The 19,788-nt window shown below is 40.8% G+C and overlaps 1 protein-coding gene and 1 long non-coding RNA gene across 5 annotated transcripts in view; one reads left to right on the top strand and one right to left on the bottom strand.

Annotated features, from left to right (window-relative positions):
* The window catches only part of LOC112823293 (uncharacterized), a 122,855-nt gene extending 114,108 nt beyond the window's left edge, over positions 1–8,747 (bottom strand). Inside the window, exon 1 of the long non-coding RNA XR_003207985.2 lies at positions 8,561–8,747. This is a non-coding gene — a long non-coding RNA (uncharacterized lncRNA). The remainder of the gene's footprint in view (positions 1–8,560) is intronic.
* Positions 8,748–9,006: 259 nt separating this feature from the next.
* RRM2B (ribonucleotide reductase regulatory TP53 inducible subunit M2B) overlaps positions 9,007–19,788 on the top strand; it is a 36,524-nt gene continuing 25,742 nt past the window's right edge. The window contains exons 1-3 of one of the 4 annotated variants that reach the window (XM_025870935.2): positions 9,007–9,246; positions 17,281–17,344; positions 18,944–19,099. In XM_025870935.2, coding sequence (XP_025726720.1) covers positions 9,242–9,246; positions 17,281–17,344; positions 18,944–19,099 — 225 coding nt within the window. In that variant the 5' untranslated portion in view covers positions 9,007–9,241. Of the gene's footprint in view, positions 9,247–13,513; positions 13,653–17,280; positions 17,345–18,943; positions 19,100–19,788 lie in introns of all 4 variants that reach the window. The other 3 variants (XM_025870933.2, XM_073893062.1, XM_025870937.2) reach the window with 3 other exon arrangements.

Genomic DNA, 19,788 nt, shown 5'->3' with positions numbered 1-19,788 from the left:
TCAATTTGGAGATAAATAAATATTAGAGGTGTAACATACAACATGATGACTGTAGTTAATACTGCTGTATGATATATATAAAAGAGTATAAATCTGTTCTCAACTGAAGGAAAAATACTTTTTTTGTATCAATAGAAGATGTTAACTAAACTTGAAGTAATAATTTCACAACTTATGCAAGCCAAATCATTATGTTATATACCTTAAACTTATACAGTGGTGTATGTCTATTATATCTTAATAAAACCAGGAAAAAAAAAAAAGAGTCACTAAGGACAGCTTACATTCAAAGGGAAGTATCTTAGTCTGTTATGGTTGCTATCACAAAATACCACAGATTGGGTGGCTTATAATCAACAAACAATAAACAACAAATATTTATTTCTCACTGTTCTGCAGTCTGGAAATCAGAGCAGCGGAGCCCAGTGTGATGGAATGAGTGTGCCCACTTCTCACAGACTTCTCACTGTACCCTCACATGGCTGAAAGGGCCAGGGAGCTCTCTGGAGCCTCTTTCATAAGGGAACTAATACACCAAATTCTCCAACAAAAAGACACAGGATATCTGAATGGATTAAAAAAAAATAAGACCCATTTATATATTACTTAAAACAAGTCAGATGTAAAAACATACACAGACTAAAAGTGAAAAGACGGAAAAAGATATTCCAAGCAAACTGAAACCAAAAGAAAGCTGGGGTAGATATACTTTTTTGTAAATTTTTTTTTAAGATTTTATTTATTTGTCAGAGAGAGAGAGAGAGAGCACAAGTGGGGTGGGGGGCAGCAGGCAGAGGGAGGAGCAGGCTTTGCAAATATTTTGCAAGTTTGCAAATATTTTTCCCCATTCTATAGGCTGTCTTTTCATTTTGTTGATTGTTCCTTTTGCTGATGCGGGACTTGATCCCAGGACCCTGGGATCATGACCTGAGCTGAAGGCAGATGCTTAACCGACTGAGCCACCCAGGTGTCCCTAGCTATACTTTTAATAGAAAAAATAGACTTTATTGAAGACTAATAAAACAAAGAAGGGCATTACATAATGAAAGCAGGGGTTAATCCAACAGGAGGATATAATATTTGTAAATATTTATGCACCCAATATAGCAGTACCTAAATATATAAAGCAAATATTAACATATCTAAAGGAAGACACAGCAATACAGTAATAGTAGGGGCCTTTAATACCCTGCTTATATCAATGGATAAATCATCCAGACAGAAAAATCAAGAAGGAAACATTGGCCTTAAATGACATGTTAGACCAGATGGACTTAACAGATATATACAGATTAGAACATGCAAAAGCAACAGACTACATGTTCTTCTCAAGTACACATGGAGCGCTCCTCGGGACAGATCATATGTTAGGCCACCAAACATATCTTAAATTTATTTTTTTAAAGATTTTTATTTATTTATTTGACAGAGAGAGACACAGCAAGAGAGGGAACACAACCAGGGGGAGTGGGAGAGGGAGAAGCAGGCTTCCTGCGGAGCAGGGAGCCCGATGCGGGGCTCGATCCCAGGACCCTGGGATCATGACCTGAGCCGAAGGCAGACGCTTAACGACTGAGCCACCCAGGCGCCCCACACATCTTAAATTTAAAAAGACTGAAGTCATATCAAGCATCTTTTCTGATGACAGTGGTATAAAACTAGAAATCAATTACAAGTAGAAAATGGAAAAATTCATAAATAAGTGGAGGTTAAACAACATGCCACTGAATAATCGTTGGATCAAAGAAAAAAATCAAAAGAAATAAAAATACCTTGATTGTAGAGTGAAGGAAACCATCAACAAAATGAAAAAGCAAGCTACTGAATGGGAGAAGAGATCTGCAAATGATATATCCAGTAAAGTGTTAATTCAAAATATATTTCTGCATCCAACACCAAAAGAAACAAAACATGATTTAAAAATGGGCAGAGGATCTAAACAGACATTTTCCCAAAGAAGACATACAGATGGTCAAAATGAAAAGATGCTCAACATTACTAATCATCAGGGAGATGCAAATCAAAACCACAATGAGGCAGCACCTCATACCTGTCTGAGTGGCTAGTGTCAAAAGACAAGAACAAGTGTTGGAAAGGAAGTGGAGAAAAGGGAAAAAGTGAACCCTCGTGCAATGTTGGTGGGATGTCAATTGGTATAGCCATTATGTAAAACAATATGGACTTTCCTCAAAAAATTAAAAATAAAAATGCCATACAATACAGCAGTTCCACTTCTGGGTATTTACCTAAAGAAAACAAAAACACTAATTTGAAAAGATATATGCACCCCTATGTTCACTACAGCATTATTTACAATAGCCAAGATATGGAAGCAGCCCAAGTGTCCATCAATAAATGAATGGATAAAGGTGTGGTATATATATACACGATGGAATAGTACTCGGCCATAAAAAAAAGAATGACATCTTGCCATTTGTGACAACATGGGTGGACCTAGAGGGTATTATGCTAAGTGCAGTAAGTCAGACTGAGAAAGACAAATACCATATGATTTCACTTATATGTGGAATCCAAAAACAAAACAAAACAAAACAAAAAAAACAAACAGACTCAAATACAGAGAATAAACTGGTGGTTGCTGGGGGATAGAGGGATGGGCAAAATAGGTAAAGGGGATTAAGAGGTACAAGTTTCCAGTTATAAGTCACAGGAATGTAAAATACACCATAGGGAATATAGTCAATAATAATGAATAACTTTGTATGGTGATAGATGGTAACTATATTTATTGTTCTGAGTGTTTCATAATGTTATATAAATGTTGAATCACTATGCTGTACACCTGAAACTAATATTGTATGTCAACTATATTTCAATTAAAAATAAATTAATTTAAAAATATCTTGAGACAAATGAAAATACAACATGAAAATTTATGGGAGGTAGGAAAAGCACTTTTTAAAAAAAGATTTTATTTATTTGAGAGAGAGAAAGAGAGTATGCAAGCAGAGGGAAGGAGAGAGACAAGCAGACTCCCCACTGAGCACAGAGCCTGACATGGGGCTCAATCTCACAACCCTGAAATCACGACCCGAGCCAAAATTCAAGAGCCAAAGTCAAGAGTAGGACACTTAACTGACTGACCACCCAGGCAACCTAGCAAAAGCACTTCTAAGAGGTAAGTTCAATAGTGATAAATGCCTACATCAAGAAATGAATTATCTTAAATAAACGACTCACATCTAATAAGTTCCTCAAGGAACTAGAAAAAGAACAAAGTTGGCAGAAGGAAGGAAATAAGAAAAATTAGAGCAGAAATAAATGAAACAGAGACTAAGAAGACAATAGAGAAGATCAATGAAACTAAGAACTGGTCTTTGAAAAGTTAAATAAAATTGACTTTAGCTAGACTTCCCAAGCAAAAAAAGAGGACTCAAAATCAGAAATGAAAGAGATGTTATAACTGGTCTCACAGAAATACAAAAGATCTTAAGAGACTACTATGAACAATTGTATGCCAACAAATTTGACCATCTAGAAGAAATGAATAAATTCCTAGACACACCCTACCAAGCCTGAATCATGAACAAATATAAAATCTGAACAGACCAATCACTAGTAAGGAGGTTGGCTCAGTAATTAAAAACCTCCCAACAAACAAATGTCCTGGACTGCAGTTTCACTGGAGAATTCTACCAACATTCAAAGAAAAATTATACCAGTCCTTCTCAAACTCTACCAAAAAAGGGTCCTTCTCAAACTCTACCAAACTCATTTTATGAGACTAGCATTACCGGGACAATAAAATAAAACAGAGACACCACAAGAATATTACAGGCCAGTATCTCTGCTGAACATAAATGGAAAAATCCTCAACAAAATATTAGCAAACCAAATTCAACAATACATTAAAAAGAGCATACCCTAAGATCAAGTGGGATCTATTCCAGGGATGCAAGGGTGGCTCAACATCTGCAAATCAATGTGATACAACAAATTAACAAAATGAAATATAAAAAATCATGATCTCAGATAACGCAGATGTAGAGAAAGCATTTGACAAAAAAACTCAACATCCACTTATGATAAAACTCTCAAAGTGAGTATAAAGGAAATATACCTCAATATAGTAAAGGCAATATATGACAAGCCCACAGCTGACATCATATCAACACTAAGAAGTTGAAAGCTTTCCTTCTAAGATCAGGAACAAAACAAGGATGCTTGCTCTTGCCACTTATTAAACATAGTACTGGAAGGCCTACCTGGAACAATTAATCAAGAAAAAAAATAAATGGCATCCATATTGGAAAGGAAGAAATAAAACTGTCACTATTTGCAGATGACATATTATATATAGAAAACACTAAAATCTCCACCAGAAAAGTATTAAAATAAACATTCAATGAAGTTACAGGATACAAAATATAAAGAAATCTGTTGTTTTTTTTTAAGATTTTATTTATTTATTTGACAGAAAGAGACAAAGCGAGAGAGGGAACACAAGTAGGGGGAGTGGGAGAGGGAGAAGCAGGCTTCCCACCGAGCAGGGAGCCCGATGCGGGGCTTGATCCCAGGACCCCGGGACCATGACCTAAGCTGAGGGCAGACGCTTAATGACTGAGCCACCCAGGTGCCCCAAGAAATCTGTTGATTTCTATACAATAATGAACTACAAGGGAAATTAGGAAATAGTCCCATTTACAATTGCATCAAAAAGAATAAAAACCTAGGAATAAATTTAACCAAGGGGGCGAAAGACCTGTACAATGAAAACTATAAGACATTAATAAAAGAAACTGAAAACACAAATAAGTGGAAAGATAGTCTGCCCTCGTGGGTTGGAAGAATATTGTTAAAATGTCCATACTACTCAGAGCAATCTATAGATTCAATGCAACCTGTACCAAAATTCCAATAGCACATTTTACAGAAATAGAACAAACAATCCTAAAATCTGTATAGAACTACAAAAGACCATGAATAGCCAAAGCAACCTTGAGAAAGAACTGGAGGCATCACACTCCCTGACTTCAAACTAAACTACAAAGGTGTAATAATCAAAAGAGTATGGTATTCTCATAAAACAGACACACAGATCAATGGAAAGAATAGAGAGTCCAGAAATAAAACCATGCATATATAGTTAATTAATTTACAACAAAAGATCCAAGAACATATAATGGGGAAAGGTCACTCCAATAAATGGTGTTGGAATACCTGGACAGCCACATGCAAATGAATGACACTGGCCCACTATTTTAACACCATACACAAAAATTACCTCTAAATGGATTAAAGATTAAAGACTGAAACCATAAAACTCTAGAAGAAACCTTAAGTGGTAAGCTCCTAAACATCAGTCTTAGTGATGATTTTTTACTGGATCTGATACTAAAAACAAAGGCAACAAACCCCAACATAAACAAGCTAAAAAGCTGCACAGCAAAAGAATCCAACAACTAGATGAAAAGGCAACCTATTGGATGAGAAAAAATATTTGCAATCATATCCTTTTTAATGGGTTAATATCCAAAATATACCAAAAAACTCCTATAACTCAATATCAAAAAAAAATCAAAAACACACAAACAAAAAAAAAAACCATAACAATCTAGGGCACTAATTCCATTCATGAAGACTCAACTCTCGTGACTTAATCACTTCCCAAAGGCCCTACCTCCTAAAACCATTACCTTGGGCATTAGGTTTTCAACACACGGATTCTGGGAGACACAAACATGTAGACCACCAGTAGAAGAGGAATGAGACTCCACCTTCTTCTTTTTTTTTTTTTTTAAGATTTTATTTATTTACTTCAGAGAGCACAAGCAAGCATGAACGGGGGGGGGGGGGGGGAGAGGGAGAAGCAGGCTCACCACTGAGCAGGGATCCAGATGAGGGGCTCGAACCCAGGACTCTGAGATCATGACCTGAGCGGAAAGCAGACGCTTAACTGACTGAGCCACCCAAGTGTCCCCCAAGACTCCGCCTTTTGACGAGAGGGATATATCAAGTTTCTGGAACAGCACGTGGGATCAAAAGTGTTGAGGGTATTCTTGGAAAATATGCTACAGAGGCTATATGAAGATAGAGAATCTCTTACTCCCAGAGATCTTCCAGTTACACATTTTATATCTGCCCTATTAACTTTAAACATCTTGGAGGGAAACTAATACATACTACCTATTATGCACCAGGCACTGTTAAAAGCACTGTAATGTGTTTTTGCTATATTAGGATTATTCAATTCTGCTGTAAAAATTGAAAGAAACTAAGTGTGGGAGCAATTGGATTGTAAGACCTAAAGAGATTCATAAGATATGTTAAGTATAAATAGTAATAAGTTATTAACCTCTGAGGCATGTTAAAGACAATAAATGGAACATTATGTTGAACATAGATGAAAATAATGGAATAAATGAATGTCACAGACAGAAACGGCTGGAAGGAATAAGTAGGTCTTAAATATTCATAAGGTAAAGATCATGTCACTTCCAGATTGACAACTATGTTATTCCTAACTCAGCCACCAATTGGTGACATCCATTTTGGCCCCACATCTGCTCTTCCCAGGAAACACAGATAAAACTCACAGCAGGTTAATTTATGGCAAGTTAACACCTGTGAGCAGGTCTCCTTGATCTGCATCTCCAAAAGAGTCAGTTGGCTTCACCTTCTGTCTGTTGAGACCCCTTGCTAATCCTTAGCTGTTTTTTTTTTCTTAAGATTTTATTTGAGAGAGAGCACATGTCGGGGGTGGGCGCCAGGGAGAAGCAGACTCCCTGCTGAGTGCAGAGCCCTGTGAGGGACTCGATCCAAGGACCCTGAGATCATGACCCAAGCCGAAGTCAGACGCTTAACCGACTGAGCCACTCAGGCGCCCCTTAACTCTTAATAACTATACCACCGGTCAGGAAAGCTGACGCAGCAAGGGCAGGATATATGAACGTTGAGTAACATTGAGATTTGGAGTAGGGTCCTTCCTTCCAGTCCCTCCCCTCCCCATACCCTGTCTTAAATATGTTAGCTGCCCCAACTCTTTCCCCTTGATGTAGGTTCTAAATTAACTTAGTAAACTGTGTAATTCAAGCAACTGAATTTGATCCGAACCTCCCTGTTCCATGACCTTTAGGATGGCCTGACTCGTAGCACAAGTGTACTTGGAAGCTACCATCGTAATTTCCCACCCCAGTAAGTGCTTTACAGGTAATCTATTATTAAATCTACACAATAATCTTTTTAGGAAGGCATTATTATTCTTATCCTACAGGTGAGGAAACTGAATCTTGCAGAGGCTAAGTAACTTGTCCACGGTAGCACAGCTAATAAATGGGGGAGCTGGAATTCATGCCCATGATGATATGGCTCCAGGATCCATGTTCTTTTTCACTAAATTCATTCATTTTTGTTTCTTCAATAGCAAATATGATGCCTGACATATAGTAGACATATTGTTTCATAACTTTAAATGACATAATCCTTGCTCTTAGTTTATTTTTCCATGTGGCCAGTAAATTATCTAACTTCTTTAAGACTCAGTTTCCTCACAGAATTTAGCCATTACTTAAAGTCAATATATGTAAAACATTTCCCTCAGCACTTGACCCCTAGTAGTTGCCTTAAGAAAGATAACTCTCATCCCCCATTCTAGGGCAGGTTTTAGAAAGAGCTGTTGGGCATTTTCAAAGCTTAATTTTCGATCCTATTTTACCATACCTCACACGGCTAGCCATAGAACAGGTGCATGTTATTCGAGGCAGAACAAGGCTCTCCCAATATTTCAGCTTTTTCAGCTTCAAGCTACTGAATCTCTTTCACCTCATTTTTATTTGCTAAACTTTTTTTTAAAGATTTTATTTATTTATTAGAGAGAGAGAATGAGAGAGAGAGAGAGCATGAGAGGGAAGAGGGTCAGAGGGAGAAGCAGACTCCCCGCCGAGCAGGGAGCCCGATGCGGGACTCGATCCCGGGACTCCAGGACCGTGACCTGAGCCGAAGGCAGCGGCTTAACCGACTGAGCCACCCAGGCGCCCTTTGCTAAACTTTTTTTTTTTCTTTCTGTTGTCGTTATCTTCAGATCAGTCCCCCCACCCCGAGAGATGGGTAGCAGTCATTCAATCACATTATTGTGACTCTCGGCACCGACTCCTGCCATGACACGGGGGGACTCTCTCTGTTGCTCCCTAGTTAATCCTAGTGATTTATCCTCACACAGGTGTCCTGAAGATGAAACGCCTCGCTCACACAGGCGCTCAGTAACTACTTCCAAAAACCTAGTTTGTTGAAACAATTTCACAGAGCTTCCACAACATCTTCCTGAATTTAGTCCTTTCTGCCTCTCCTCCTCACTCTGGGAGCCCCACCTACCCCATTCACACCCACACTTTGCCCTCAACCACTTCTTGTCGGGTACCGAAATACAAAACAAGGCAGCCTTTTCTCATTAATTTTTTAACAGTGCGGTTTTCTTTTTTCACCAATCGTGTGGCTCTTCCCACCACCGCTTCACACGCGAAGAGCGCTTTCTCCTCATCTCCTCCAGTGTCTCCTCCCCCCGGGGCAGTGTCTCAGGACAGGCCGAGTAAGCGCGACATACCGTGTTCCTGAGGCACGGCGAGAGCTGGTTGGGGAATCTCGACTCGGAGAGGTGACCAGGCGTGGCCGGAGACCCCCCCGTACCAGTGAGTAGAGCCCGGAGCCAGCCAAGCGGGCGGGGCCGAAAGCCGCAGGTCGAATCTCTCACGCTGCAAGCGGGGAGGCGAGGCCCGCGGGTTCCGGGCGAGTTCTTCTGGGGGCCGGCGGGAGGCGGGGTCGGGGTCCGGGTAGCGGTAGCGGGGTGGGGCGGGGCCTCCCGGGGTGGGCGGGGTCCTGAGACCGGGGAGGCGGGGCCGGAAGGCGCGGGGAGTCCCTCACTGGGCAGGCGGGAGGCGGGGTGCGCACGACGGAGGGTGCGGGTTGGCGGAGGCCGAGAGATGTCCTCAGGCCGCAGGCGGGAGGCGGGGCCGGCCGGAGTAGGCGGGTCCCTGAGGCGGGGGAGGCGGGGCCAGGCCGGCGCAGGGGGAGTTGCTCAATCCGCTGGCGAGAAAGCCGGGCCGGCAGGAGTAGGAGGGGTCTGTGCAGCTGGAGGCGGGGCGGACTCAGTGGACTCGCGGGGCACCTGGGTCCTAGCATAGTTGGAGGTGGCCTGAGGCTTTCGGTTCCTTCAGTTCCCGTAGCTCTGGCGGAGTCTGCGCGATGGGTGACCCGGAAAGGCCAGAAGCGGCCAGGCCCGAGCTGGATGAGGTAAATATTGCTGCCGTTCCCTGTCCCGCCCCATAGTCACGCCTGGCCTTTAGGCTGCACGTTGCAGCCGGGACCTGGGAGGTGCAGGACTGCTGTAGGAAATTTTACCCGTTGTGGTCGGCAACCCAATGCAGGCCCAACCGCGAGCCCTCGCCGCAGCCTGGTTTCGTGGTTGTAGGTGCCCGGGAGGCCGTCCCTGGGGAAGGTTGACGAGGGAGCCGGTTTTCTGCTCCGTTGCTCTGCTGCGGGGCCAGCCGAGGGCGACGCTCTGAGGTTTCGGGCCGAGCGGAGAAGCAACCCCCCCCCCATAGTCCGCCCCATACTCTCCTCCCATCTTTGCGCGTTTGGAGCCCTGGCTCCTGACAGGTGGGTTTACTGGAGAAATGCATCCCCTCTCTGAGATGGTTAAAAGGAGTTGGAGGCCGTGTGTGGAAATTGACACAGGTGGATGGGGACGGGAAGTCCTCACAACAATGAAAAACATCAGGTTAGGAGGCCAGATTTGCTCAGACTGGGCCACTTATCTAGCTGTGACTCTGGGGTGTCACTTTCTTCATTTATACAGTGGAAGGGATACTTTTCTCAAAGAGGATTAAGTCAAAGCCTTTATGCAAAGTGCCACGGAAGTTGTGGCTGCCTCCTAAAACCCAAATTAACATGTTTATCTTCCGCTTCTATAATAGAAGTACCTAATAACAGCAAATCAAATTATGAGACTGTTGTAGGGTAGTTCAAATTGTTGCTCTATAATTTTCATACCGTTATTTCACAAATACTTCTGAATCATTTGTGTACAAGAGAAATACTTTTTGTATTTATCTTGAATCTGTTGGCTGTGTGTGAATATCTTTGTTTTAACAGTTTCAGCTTACAGAGACTCATACTTAGCGCTACATTTCTTTAGAAAGTTGTAGAGTCCAGATTTGGGGTTTTATATTATTTGATTTTGATTTTGTAAACATTTAGTAACTAATTAACAAGTCGTAAATATCCCTCAAACTTTTTCTCCCCTTTTGGAAACAAATACATTGAGGACCAATTTCCTCACTCGAAAAGGACAATTTGGATTTTTCTTTTTGTGCTACAACCATTCAGACTTAAGACCTAGAAGTTAACTTTTATTTATTATCCCCTTCTCAATGACATAGGCCCACAAAGACAGAGGCAGAATTTTACTTTAGCTGTAGAATGAATTCTAGTGAGCATCTGGTCCAAAAGTTTTTAACTTGAGTTGCAAGGATGCTTCAAGCACTTTATCTAGATATGATGGTGCAGCATGGGCCACCTGCATTAGAATCACCTGGAGCTGTAAAAAATGTAAATTACTGGGCCTACATTCCAGACACGGTAAGTCAAAATCTCTTGGGAGGGTCTGGGACTGCATTTTTAGCAAAGACTTCAGGTGATTCTGATTCACATATTTTAAGAAACACTGCCTGGAAGCGTTCATAGATGGGCTCGAAGGGTGTTCATGAATCTCCTGAAGTTTATAGATTTTGTATGTGCATATGTGAATCTCCTGAGAAAGGGGTCCTTAGCTTTCATCAGTTTCTTCAAGTTAACTATCATTAATCTAATTCACAGTCCCTATTTTCAAGGTTAGAAATTTTAGGCCAGAAAAGATAAAATGACATGCCCAGGACCACATGATTCAATAGCAGAGCTGGGCTTAAAATCAAGTTCTTGCTTGTGGACCAGTATTCTGTTTTATCATATTTGGTGGGAATGGAAAAATGAAAATGAAAGTGACACCTGGGCAAATACAAATAGTGTATGACTGTAGCAGCATCCGAATAGTCTTCTTCACCCAAGAGGCCAAGGCAAACAAATGAAAGTGGTGGAATTGGGGCTAGATTGAGAGGGACGTCCAGGCTGTAGCATGCCAGCCTAGCTAACCAGGGAATGGTGAGTGCTAGCTGGGGGATCTGCCCGGGCATATCATCTTGGGATGAGGCGACCAGAAACTAAGGCAGGCAGAACTAGAGGCACCATTCTGGAAGACACAGTGGAATGTTGGCAAAGAATGCTTGTGTGTTCTGAACTTTCTTTCAGAGTCTCATCACTTTACACCTGTGCAGCTACAACAACTTGTCTCTCTACCTCCAGTCTTACCCTCTGTTTAATCCTTTTTTACCATTCCTAAATTAATCCTTCACTAAACCAGTGCCTTTATGTCACTCCTCCCTAAAAACTCTTGAGATGGTCTCAGTTCCCACCAAAAATACCCAGTTCTGTAGGCTGGCAAAGCCCTCTTGAAGCAGCTTTTTCATGCTAACCACCACATCTTAATTCAGGCTGCCCTGACATTTTTCTAAAGAAGACATGCAGATGGCCAACAAACACATGAAAAGGTGCTCAGCATCACTCATCAGGGAAATACAAATCAAAACTACAATGAGATATCACCTCACACCTGTCAGAATGGCTAAAATCAACAACACAGGAAACAACAGATGTTGGAGAGGATGTGGAGAAAGGGGAACCGTCTTACACTATTGGTGAGATGCAAACTGGTGCAGGCACTCTGGAAAACAGTATGGAGGTTCCTCAAAAAAGTTAAAAATAGAACTACCCAATGACCCAGCAATTGCACTACTTGTTATTTACCCAAGGGATACAAAAATACTGATTCAAAGGGACACATGCACCCTGATATTTATAGCAGCATTATCAATCATAGCCAAATTATGGAAAGAGCCCAAATGTCCATCAACTAATGAATGGATAAAGAAGATGTGGTGTGTGTGTCTGTGTGTGTGTGTGTGTGTAGGTATGTATTTATACATAGTGTGTGTATACACACACTATATACACACATATATAGTGGAATATTAGCCATCCAAAAGAATGAAATCTTGCCATTTGCAATGACATGGATGGAGCTAGAGTGTATTATGCTAAGTAAAATAAGTCAGAGAAAGACAAATACCGTATGATTTCACTCATATGTGGAATTTAAGAAATAAAACAACATAGGGGAAGGGGGAAATAAGAGGGGGAGGAAAAGCATAAGAGACTCTTAACTATACAGAACAAACTGAGGGTTGATGGAGGGGAGGTGGGCAGGGGATGGGCTAAATGGATAATGGGTATTAAGGAGGGTACTTGTGATGAACGCTGGGTGCTGTAGGTAAGTGATGAATCACTAAGTTCTACTTCTGAAACCAATATTAAACTATATGTTAACTCACTAGAATTTTAAATAAAAACTTCAAAAAAACTAAGAAAATTCAGGCTGCCATTTGTACCTTTGAGATCAATACCATGGTTGCTACCAAAATCTAGGCTTTTTTCTTTTTCCAATTCATCCTGTATAGTTATGCAATGAATCCTCCTGACGCCACCCTATTCCTATTACTTCATATTCAGAAACTCTCCATGACTATCCACAGGAATGATTTTCAAATTGCCCTACAGTGAATGCCAGTACCTCGGGGTTGAGGGCAAATGGTGAGAGTTGGAGTATGAGCCTCTCAATCCCCCAGATGTTTAAAAATCTTTGGCCCACAGAATTAATTCCTAACCTCTTACCTGATTGATATCCAGAGTGTGGATCCTTTACAGAATTCTTCCTGTGTTTCATCTGTTGACAGATGGCTTTAGCCAAATCAGATCACTTCTGCCTTTACTTTTGATTGTCCTACATCCATTTCAGCCACTCTTATTTTTTTTTTAAAGACTTTATTTATTTTAGAGAGAGCACAAGTCACAAGTAGGAGGAGCGGCGGAGGGAGAGGGGGAAGCAGGCTCCCCATTGAGTTAGGAGCCCAATACAGGGCTCAATCCCAGGACCCTGGGATCGTGGCCTGAACCAAAGTCAGACACTTAACCAACTGAACTACCCAGGTGCCCCTATTTCAGCCACTTTTAATCCCAGCTGGCTCCTCTTCTTCCATCTGCCCTTCCAATGTCAGCATTTTGTCGGCTGCATCCTCAGCTGTGCTGCTTTTCTATATTTTCTCCCTGGATAACCCCTTTGGTGACTACTAATGGGATGGATCGCCACCACTTCTCTGCCTTAGTGTTATATTTTTAGCTGCTTACTGGATATCTGAACAGATTACGTTTTTTATTGACCAAGTTGACTTTTTAAAGACTTTTGTGTTTTTCTAACTATTGTGGCTTGGGTTGGTGGGGGAGTTCATTCAGATTAAGCTTTTGTTAAACATCTAATGTGAGAAGCAAGAGATTTGTCTGATTTATCCAGTTATTCTCCCGATGCTGAGCACTTTATCTGTGTCTCTTATTTCTTGATATGATCATCCAGTTGCTGGACACCTCAAGGGCATCTTCAACTCTTATCCTGTTCTCCAAAATACAAGTTTTTAACAAGAATGATTAATTCCACTTCTGAATCTCTTAAAGCAGTCTTCTTTTGTGTTTCTACTGCTGGTACCCTAGTTCAGGTGAGATTTGGGTAGGGTAATGATTTTTTAATTGTTCTCTCCACCTGTAATTTCTCTTCTAATCTGACCATATTTCTGGATAAGTGATTTTTAAAAAGATATATTTATTTATTTGGGGGGAGTAGGCAAAGGGAAAGAATCTTCAAGCAGACTCCCCACTGAGTGTGAAGCCCCATGTGGGGCTCCATCCCACAACCCATGAGATCACTGACCTGAGCCGAAACCAAGAGTCTGATGCTCAACCAACTGAGCCACCCAGGTGCTCCTGGAAAAGGAATCTTAAAACAGATCTGGTTATGTTTCTTCCCTAATTTAAAACTTTCAAAATCTCCCAGTAGTCCATGTGATAGAGGCCAGATGCTAAAATGTTATATATCAAAACAGACCACTTTGACTTCTGAAATTTTTTTAAATATCACCATCTTAATATCTATTTAATACGCAAAATACAAAAAAAATACATATCCACCTTAACCTCAGATAAAGCTTAGAGATGGAGTATATATTTTAAAAGCTAAAAGTTAAAAATCTTTTCTTGTTTCATTTCATCAGAATGGTGACATTGAGGTAAAAAAGTGTCAAAACAGTTGTATTGGAATGGCTACAGGAAAATAGCTGTGGCAAAATTCATATATATTTACACTGAAGGCCCTCCTCCCATGGTTTTAACACACGAACCTATATTTCAAACCAACTTGTAAGTGTAACACTAATTGATAAAACCCACCTTTGTTTTATTAGTATAATTTTACTTAAGTTAATATAACATTCCTTATAAAATCAATTAATGGAATAGAGAGACTGTTTTGATGAAACCATCATTTTGAATTGGGGTATGGATGATTAGTGAAGATTTATATCAAACTTAGGAAACAATTTCTTTGTATATTCATCAGAAGTTTTCTTAATCAATTTACTACTAGCCAGGTCTGTGGATTTATCCTACCCTGTAAAATATGTAGATACCCATTGGCTTTAGAATGCATGGGTAGTAGGTTCTTCTCTGATGTACCCACATATTTCTGTTCCCACTGATTGAGTTATACCTTACCAAATCAGTTGTCTTATTTCTAATCTTATTTATACCTATTGTATTTCTATTGTAATTATTGTAATTTAATTGTGTAAACCAATATATGAGAATGAGAAGAAAGTCATTTCTATAAAAATTTTAAGATTTTATTTATTTGATGGCCAACAGACACAAGAAAAAGTGCTCAACATCACTCGGCATCAGGGAAATCCAAATCAAAACCCCAATGAGATACCACCTCACACCAGTCAGAATGGCTAAAATTAACAAGTCAGGAAATGACAGATGTTGGCGAGGATGCGGAGAAAGGGGAACCCTCCTACACTGTTGGTGGGAATGCAAGCTGGTGCAGCCACTCTGGAAAACAGTATGGAGGTTCCTCAAAAAGTTGAAATTAGAGCTACCATCCGATCCAGCAATTGCAGTACTGGGTATTTACCACAAAGATACAAATGTAGGGATCTGAAGGGGTACGTGCACCCCAATGTTTATAGCAGCAATGTCCACAATAGCCAACTATGGAAAGAACCAATATGTCCATCAACAGATGAATAGATAAAGAAGATGTGGTATATATATACAATGGAATATTATGCAGCCATCAAAAAACACGAAATCTTGCCATTTGCAACGACATGGATGGAACTAGAGGGTATTATGCTAAGTGAAATAAGTCAATCAGAGAAAGACAAGTATCATATGATCTCACTGATATGAGGAATTTGAGAAACAAGACAGAGGATCACAGGGAAAGGGGGTGGGGAATGAAACAAGATGAAACCGGAAAGGGAGACAAACCATAAGAGACTCTTAACCTCAGGAAACAAACTGAGGGTTGCTGGAGTGGTGGGGGGTGGGAGGGATGGGGTGGCTGGGTGATGGACATTAGGGAGGGTATGTGCTATGGTGAGTGCTGTGAATTGTGTAAGACTGATGAATCACAGACCTGTACCCCTGAAACAAATCATACATTATATGTTAATTAAATATTTTTAAAAAGATTTTATTTATTAGAGAGAGCACATGAGTGGGGGTGGGGGCAGAGGGAGAAGGAGAAGCAGACTCCCCGCTGAGCAGGGAGCTGGGATCATGACCTGAGCCGAAGGCAGACGCTTAACTGACTGAGCCACCCAGGCGCCCCTGTTTCTATAAAAACTTAAATTGAAAGCTTTGGAAAACTCAGTTAGATGAGTTGTTAAAAAATTCCGGGGCACCTGGGTGGCTCAGTCAGTTAAGCATCTGCCTTCAGCTCAGGTCATGATCTTGGGGTCCTGGGACTGAGCCCCACATAGGGCTCCCTGCTCAGCGGGGAGCCTGCTCCCTCTGCCCCTCCCTCTGCTCGTGTTCTCTCTCAAATAAATAAATAAATTCTAAAAAAAAATTATAATTAGGTGTAAGCAAGACAAGTATAATAAGATTGGGAGGGAATCCTACAAGAGATAAGGACTCTGCACTCAGACTGTTCTACCTTAAGTATGTTAAAACTAGAAACTAGAACGTGTAAGTGGTACATTATGTCGTGTTTATGTCCGAAAGACTTGAGACTTAAAAGTCCAATCAAATAAATAAAAATTTTTAAAAAGTCACATACCATCATGCCTTTTTTCACATTGTTTTCTTTTCTAAAATATGGGTTCTTAGCCCAGGTCCATAGAGGATATTTTAGAGATCCTAGAGCTTTGGGATGTATGACCCTCCTGACATTGTATTAAAATGTGTGTGGACTTTTTTAAACATCATGAAAATAAGCAATGTATCATCTTTGACTCAATTCAGAGGTTTATGTTGGTTAAGCCCTCCTTTCTTCATGTTGCAGACTCTTTCATAATGCTCTTCTAATCCAGCTTCTTTTCTTAATAATGCACGTTATCAGAATGGAACAGGAAGAATATAGGTACAAAAGTGACTTTCATTCTAATTGAAAGGTGCTAGTCTTCAGCAGTTTTCATAGATCCTGACTTTGCTCAATTATTTAATCAACACTTAAAAACTCCCTCAGGGCCAGGGTGCTTGGTACCAAAGAGTTACTGCTTATGAAGGTTCACATAGCAAATACTGCGAAGGTAAGGAATTCCAGCTCTGAATCCATATCTGTACGCCAGGGACAAAATATATAAAGGCAACACAAACAAAAAACTTGACAGCCTCCATTTTAAAAATTTGTTTGAATATTTGGGGAATGAACATCAACTAAATGCCTGGTACTATGCTGGGTTCTAGGGATTCCACAAAAGTAAAGTTAGTTTTCACTCTCAAGGAGCATAGTCTAGAGGGGACTATAGACGAATAACAAGGAATTAATTGCAGTGAGCTATGTGCTATGTTAGGGACCTAATCCAGGCCTTTAGGGTGATGGGGGAAAGAGGGATGTGGGAGCACTCAGAAAAGGCTTGATTTGAGAGGTTATCAGGTCATCTCACTGATGTATTGTGGCCTTATTGTTAAATTAAATTCAAAAGGTGTCCAGTAACCCAATCATAAAATAGAGAGAAATTAGCGGCCCATTCACTTACTTAGCTAACATTTATTGGTGTTATGCTTGACACAGTACTCTGGGAGCTCCATAATAAATAAAAAGTGGTTTCTACTCTCCAGGGCTCAAGTGCTTTATCTGGGGAGGTCTACACCTTCAAATAAGACAGTCTCTACTATAATGCCAGTATGTGTGCAGTGTGCAAGCACTACCTGTATTTGCATAGCCTCATGCTTTGATTTTTAGTCTTTTTCTCATCTTGCCTTGCCTTAGTACACTTGCTTTAGAGAGATGTGGTTGGTGGCAGCAATGATAAGGATGAAGGAACATGATGGGCGGGGCGCTGGAGAGAGAAGAGACAGTTTGAGTTAGGAGTCCAGAATTTAAATGTATCCCAGTAATCTTAATGTATACATTTTAAGCTTAGCTTAACTGTATATACTTTATATATATTCTCATGCAAAGTACAACTCTTCTGATGCTTTTGCTGACTATTAAAATATACGCTGTGAATTGTGCAAGACTGTTGAATCACAGATCTGTACCTCTGAAACAAATAATGCAATATATGTTAAGAAAAAAAAAGATAGCAGGAGGGGAAGAATGAAGGGGGGGAAATCGGAGGGGGAGATGAACCATGAGAGATGATGGACTCTGAAAAACAAACTGAGGGTTCTAGAGGGGAGGGGGGTGGGAGGATGGGTTAGCCTGGTGATGGGTATTAAAGAGGGCACGTTCTGCATGGAGCACTGGGTGTTATACGCAAACAATGAATCATGGAACACTACATCAAAAACTAATGATGTAATGTATGGTGATTAACATAATAAAAAATTTAAAAAAATAAAAAATATATATACCTGGCACTGTCCCTTGTTGGAATGCCATCATTTCCAAGTTGTAGGTATACAGGTATGTGCTTCTCACTTGATCCACAAGACTTTAAGCCAGCCCATAGTGAGACCATCTGTAGTAATGTTAACAAGTAAATAGTAATAACAAATTGGTATATGGGAAGGTTCAGATGAACGAAGGTTGATAAATTGTTGGTAAGGAGTTTTCAGGTAAGTATTATGATAGTTCAGCTTAGAAAAGAAAACATCAAAATAAGTAGGGAAAAAAAGTAGGGGCACCTGGGTGGCTCAATTGGTTGAGCATCAGCCTTCAGCTTAGGTCATGATCCCAGGGTCCTGGGGTCGGGCACCCTGCTCAGTGGGGACTCTGCTTCTCCCTCTCCCTCTGACCTTTCCCTCCTGCTTGTGCTCTCGCATGTGCGCTCTCTCTCTGAAATGAATACATTTAAAAAATCTTTAAAACTAAAATAAGAAAGTAGTTTATAATAGTATCCTATTCGTGCCAGCATCCTATCTCTGAGAAAGGCAGGGAAGGGACATTTAGTGCACAAACCTAGAAATTTGCACACCATGACATTTATGGATCGAGTTTTGTGCTTATCCTTAAAGTAGCAATAATGACAATTTTGTTGCATGCTTATTATGCAACAGGCTCTTTTTAAAGCCCTTTTAATCATCATGATTAACCTACAAGGCGAGTGTTATTTTACTGATAAGGAAAAACCAAGGCTCAGAGAAGTTAAGCAGCTTTCCATGGTCACACAACTAACCAAACACTATTGACTAGGAACAGATAACGGTAAAGGATTCAACCCAGGCAGACGGGCTCCTCAACCTGTGCTGTCTCTCTAACCTCCTCTAGTGTGTGTTTAGATATGACTAAAGAGGGAATGTCTACACAAAATGGGTGTTTGTACTTTATTTCCCAAAGAGATTATCTTCGGATACCAGCGAAAATGAAGTGAAGTCAGATGAAGAGCCACTCCTACGAAAGAGTTCTCGCCGATTTGTCATCTTTCCAATCCAATACCCTGATATTTGGAAAATGTATAAACAGGCACAGGCATCCTTCTGGACAGCCGAGGAGGTGAGTGGCATCACCTTTGCCAACAGGCATGTTCCGTAATGCAGTGTCACATCTGTCATGGGACATTCCCCAAAAATGTCAACTTCTTTTTTTTTTTCCTAAAGATTTTATTTATTTATTTGAGAGAGAGAATGAGAGATAGCACAAGAGGGAAGAGGGTCAGAGGGAGAAGCAGACTCCCCGCTGAGCAGGCAGCCCGATGTGGGACTCGATCCCGGGACTCCAGGATCATGACCTGAGCCGAAGGCAGTCGCTTAACCAACTGAGCCATCCAGGTGCCCCAAAAATGTCAACTTCTATTGTAAGATACATTGAATAAGATCAGTTGTATAGGGCGCCTGGGTGGCTCAGTCGTTAAGCGTCTGCCTTCGGCTCAGGTCATGATCCCAGGGTCCAGGGATCGAGTCCCACATCGGGCTCCCTGCTCAGCGGGAAGCCTGCTTCTCCCTCTCTCCTTCCCCCCCTGCTTGTGTTCCCTCTCTCGATGTGTCTCTCTCTGTCAAATAAATAAAATCTTAAAAAAAAAAAAAGATCAGTTGTATAAGGCAATGTTGGAAACTACTGAAACTAAAGACAGTGTTCTCCAATGTTTCATGTTTAGACTGCTGTCTGTAAACATGTTTCCTGCTGCAAAAATGACCTCTCCATCAGCCAGGTTTTTACTTCCAATATATTTTAGAACATTTTCA

This window comes from Callorhinus ursinus, unplaced genomic scaffold, assembly GCF_003265705.2.
Source record: "Callorhinus ursinus isolate GAN/ISIS: 27379988/994484 unplaced genomic scaffold, GSC_fseal_2.0 scaffold5, whole genome shotgun sequence".
NCBI classification, from domain to species: Eukaryota; Metazoa; Chordata; class Mammalia; order Carnivora; family Otariidae; genus Callorhinus; species Callorhinus ursinus.
The sequence above is the reverse complement of the archived record's forward strand: the minus strand, read 5'-3'. Positions and strand labels throughout refer to the sequence as shown.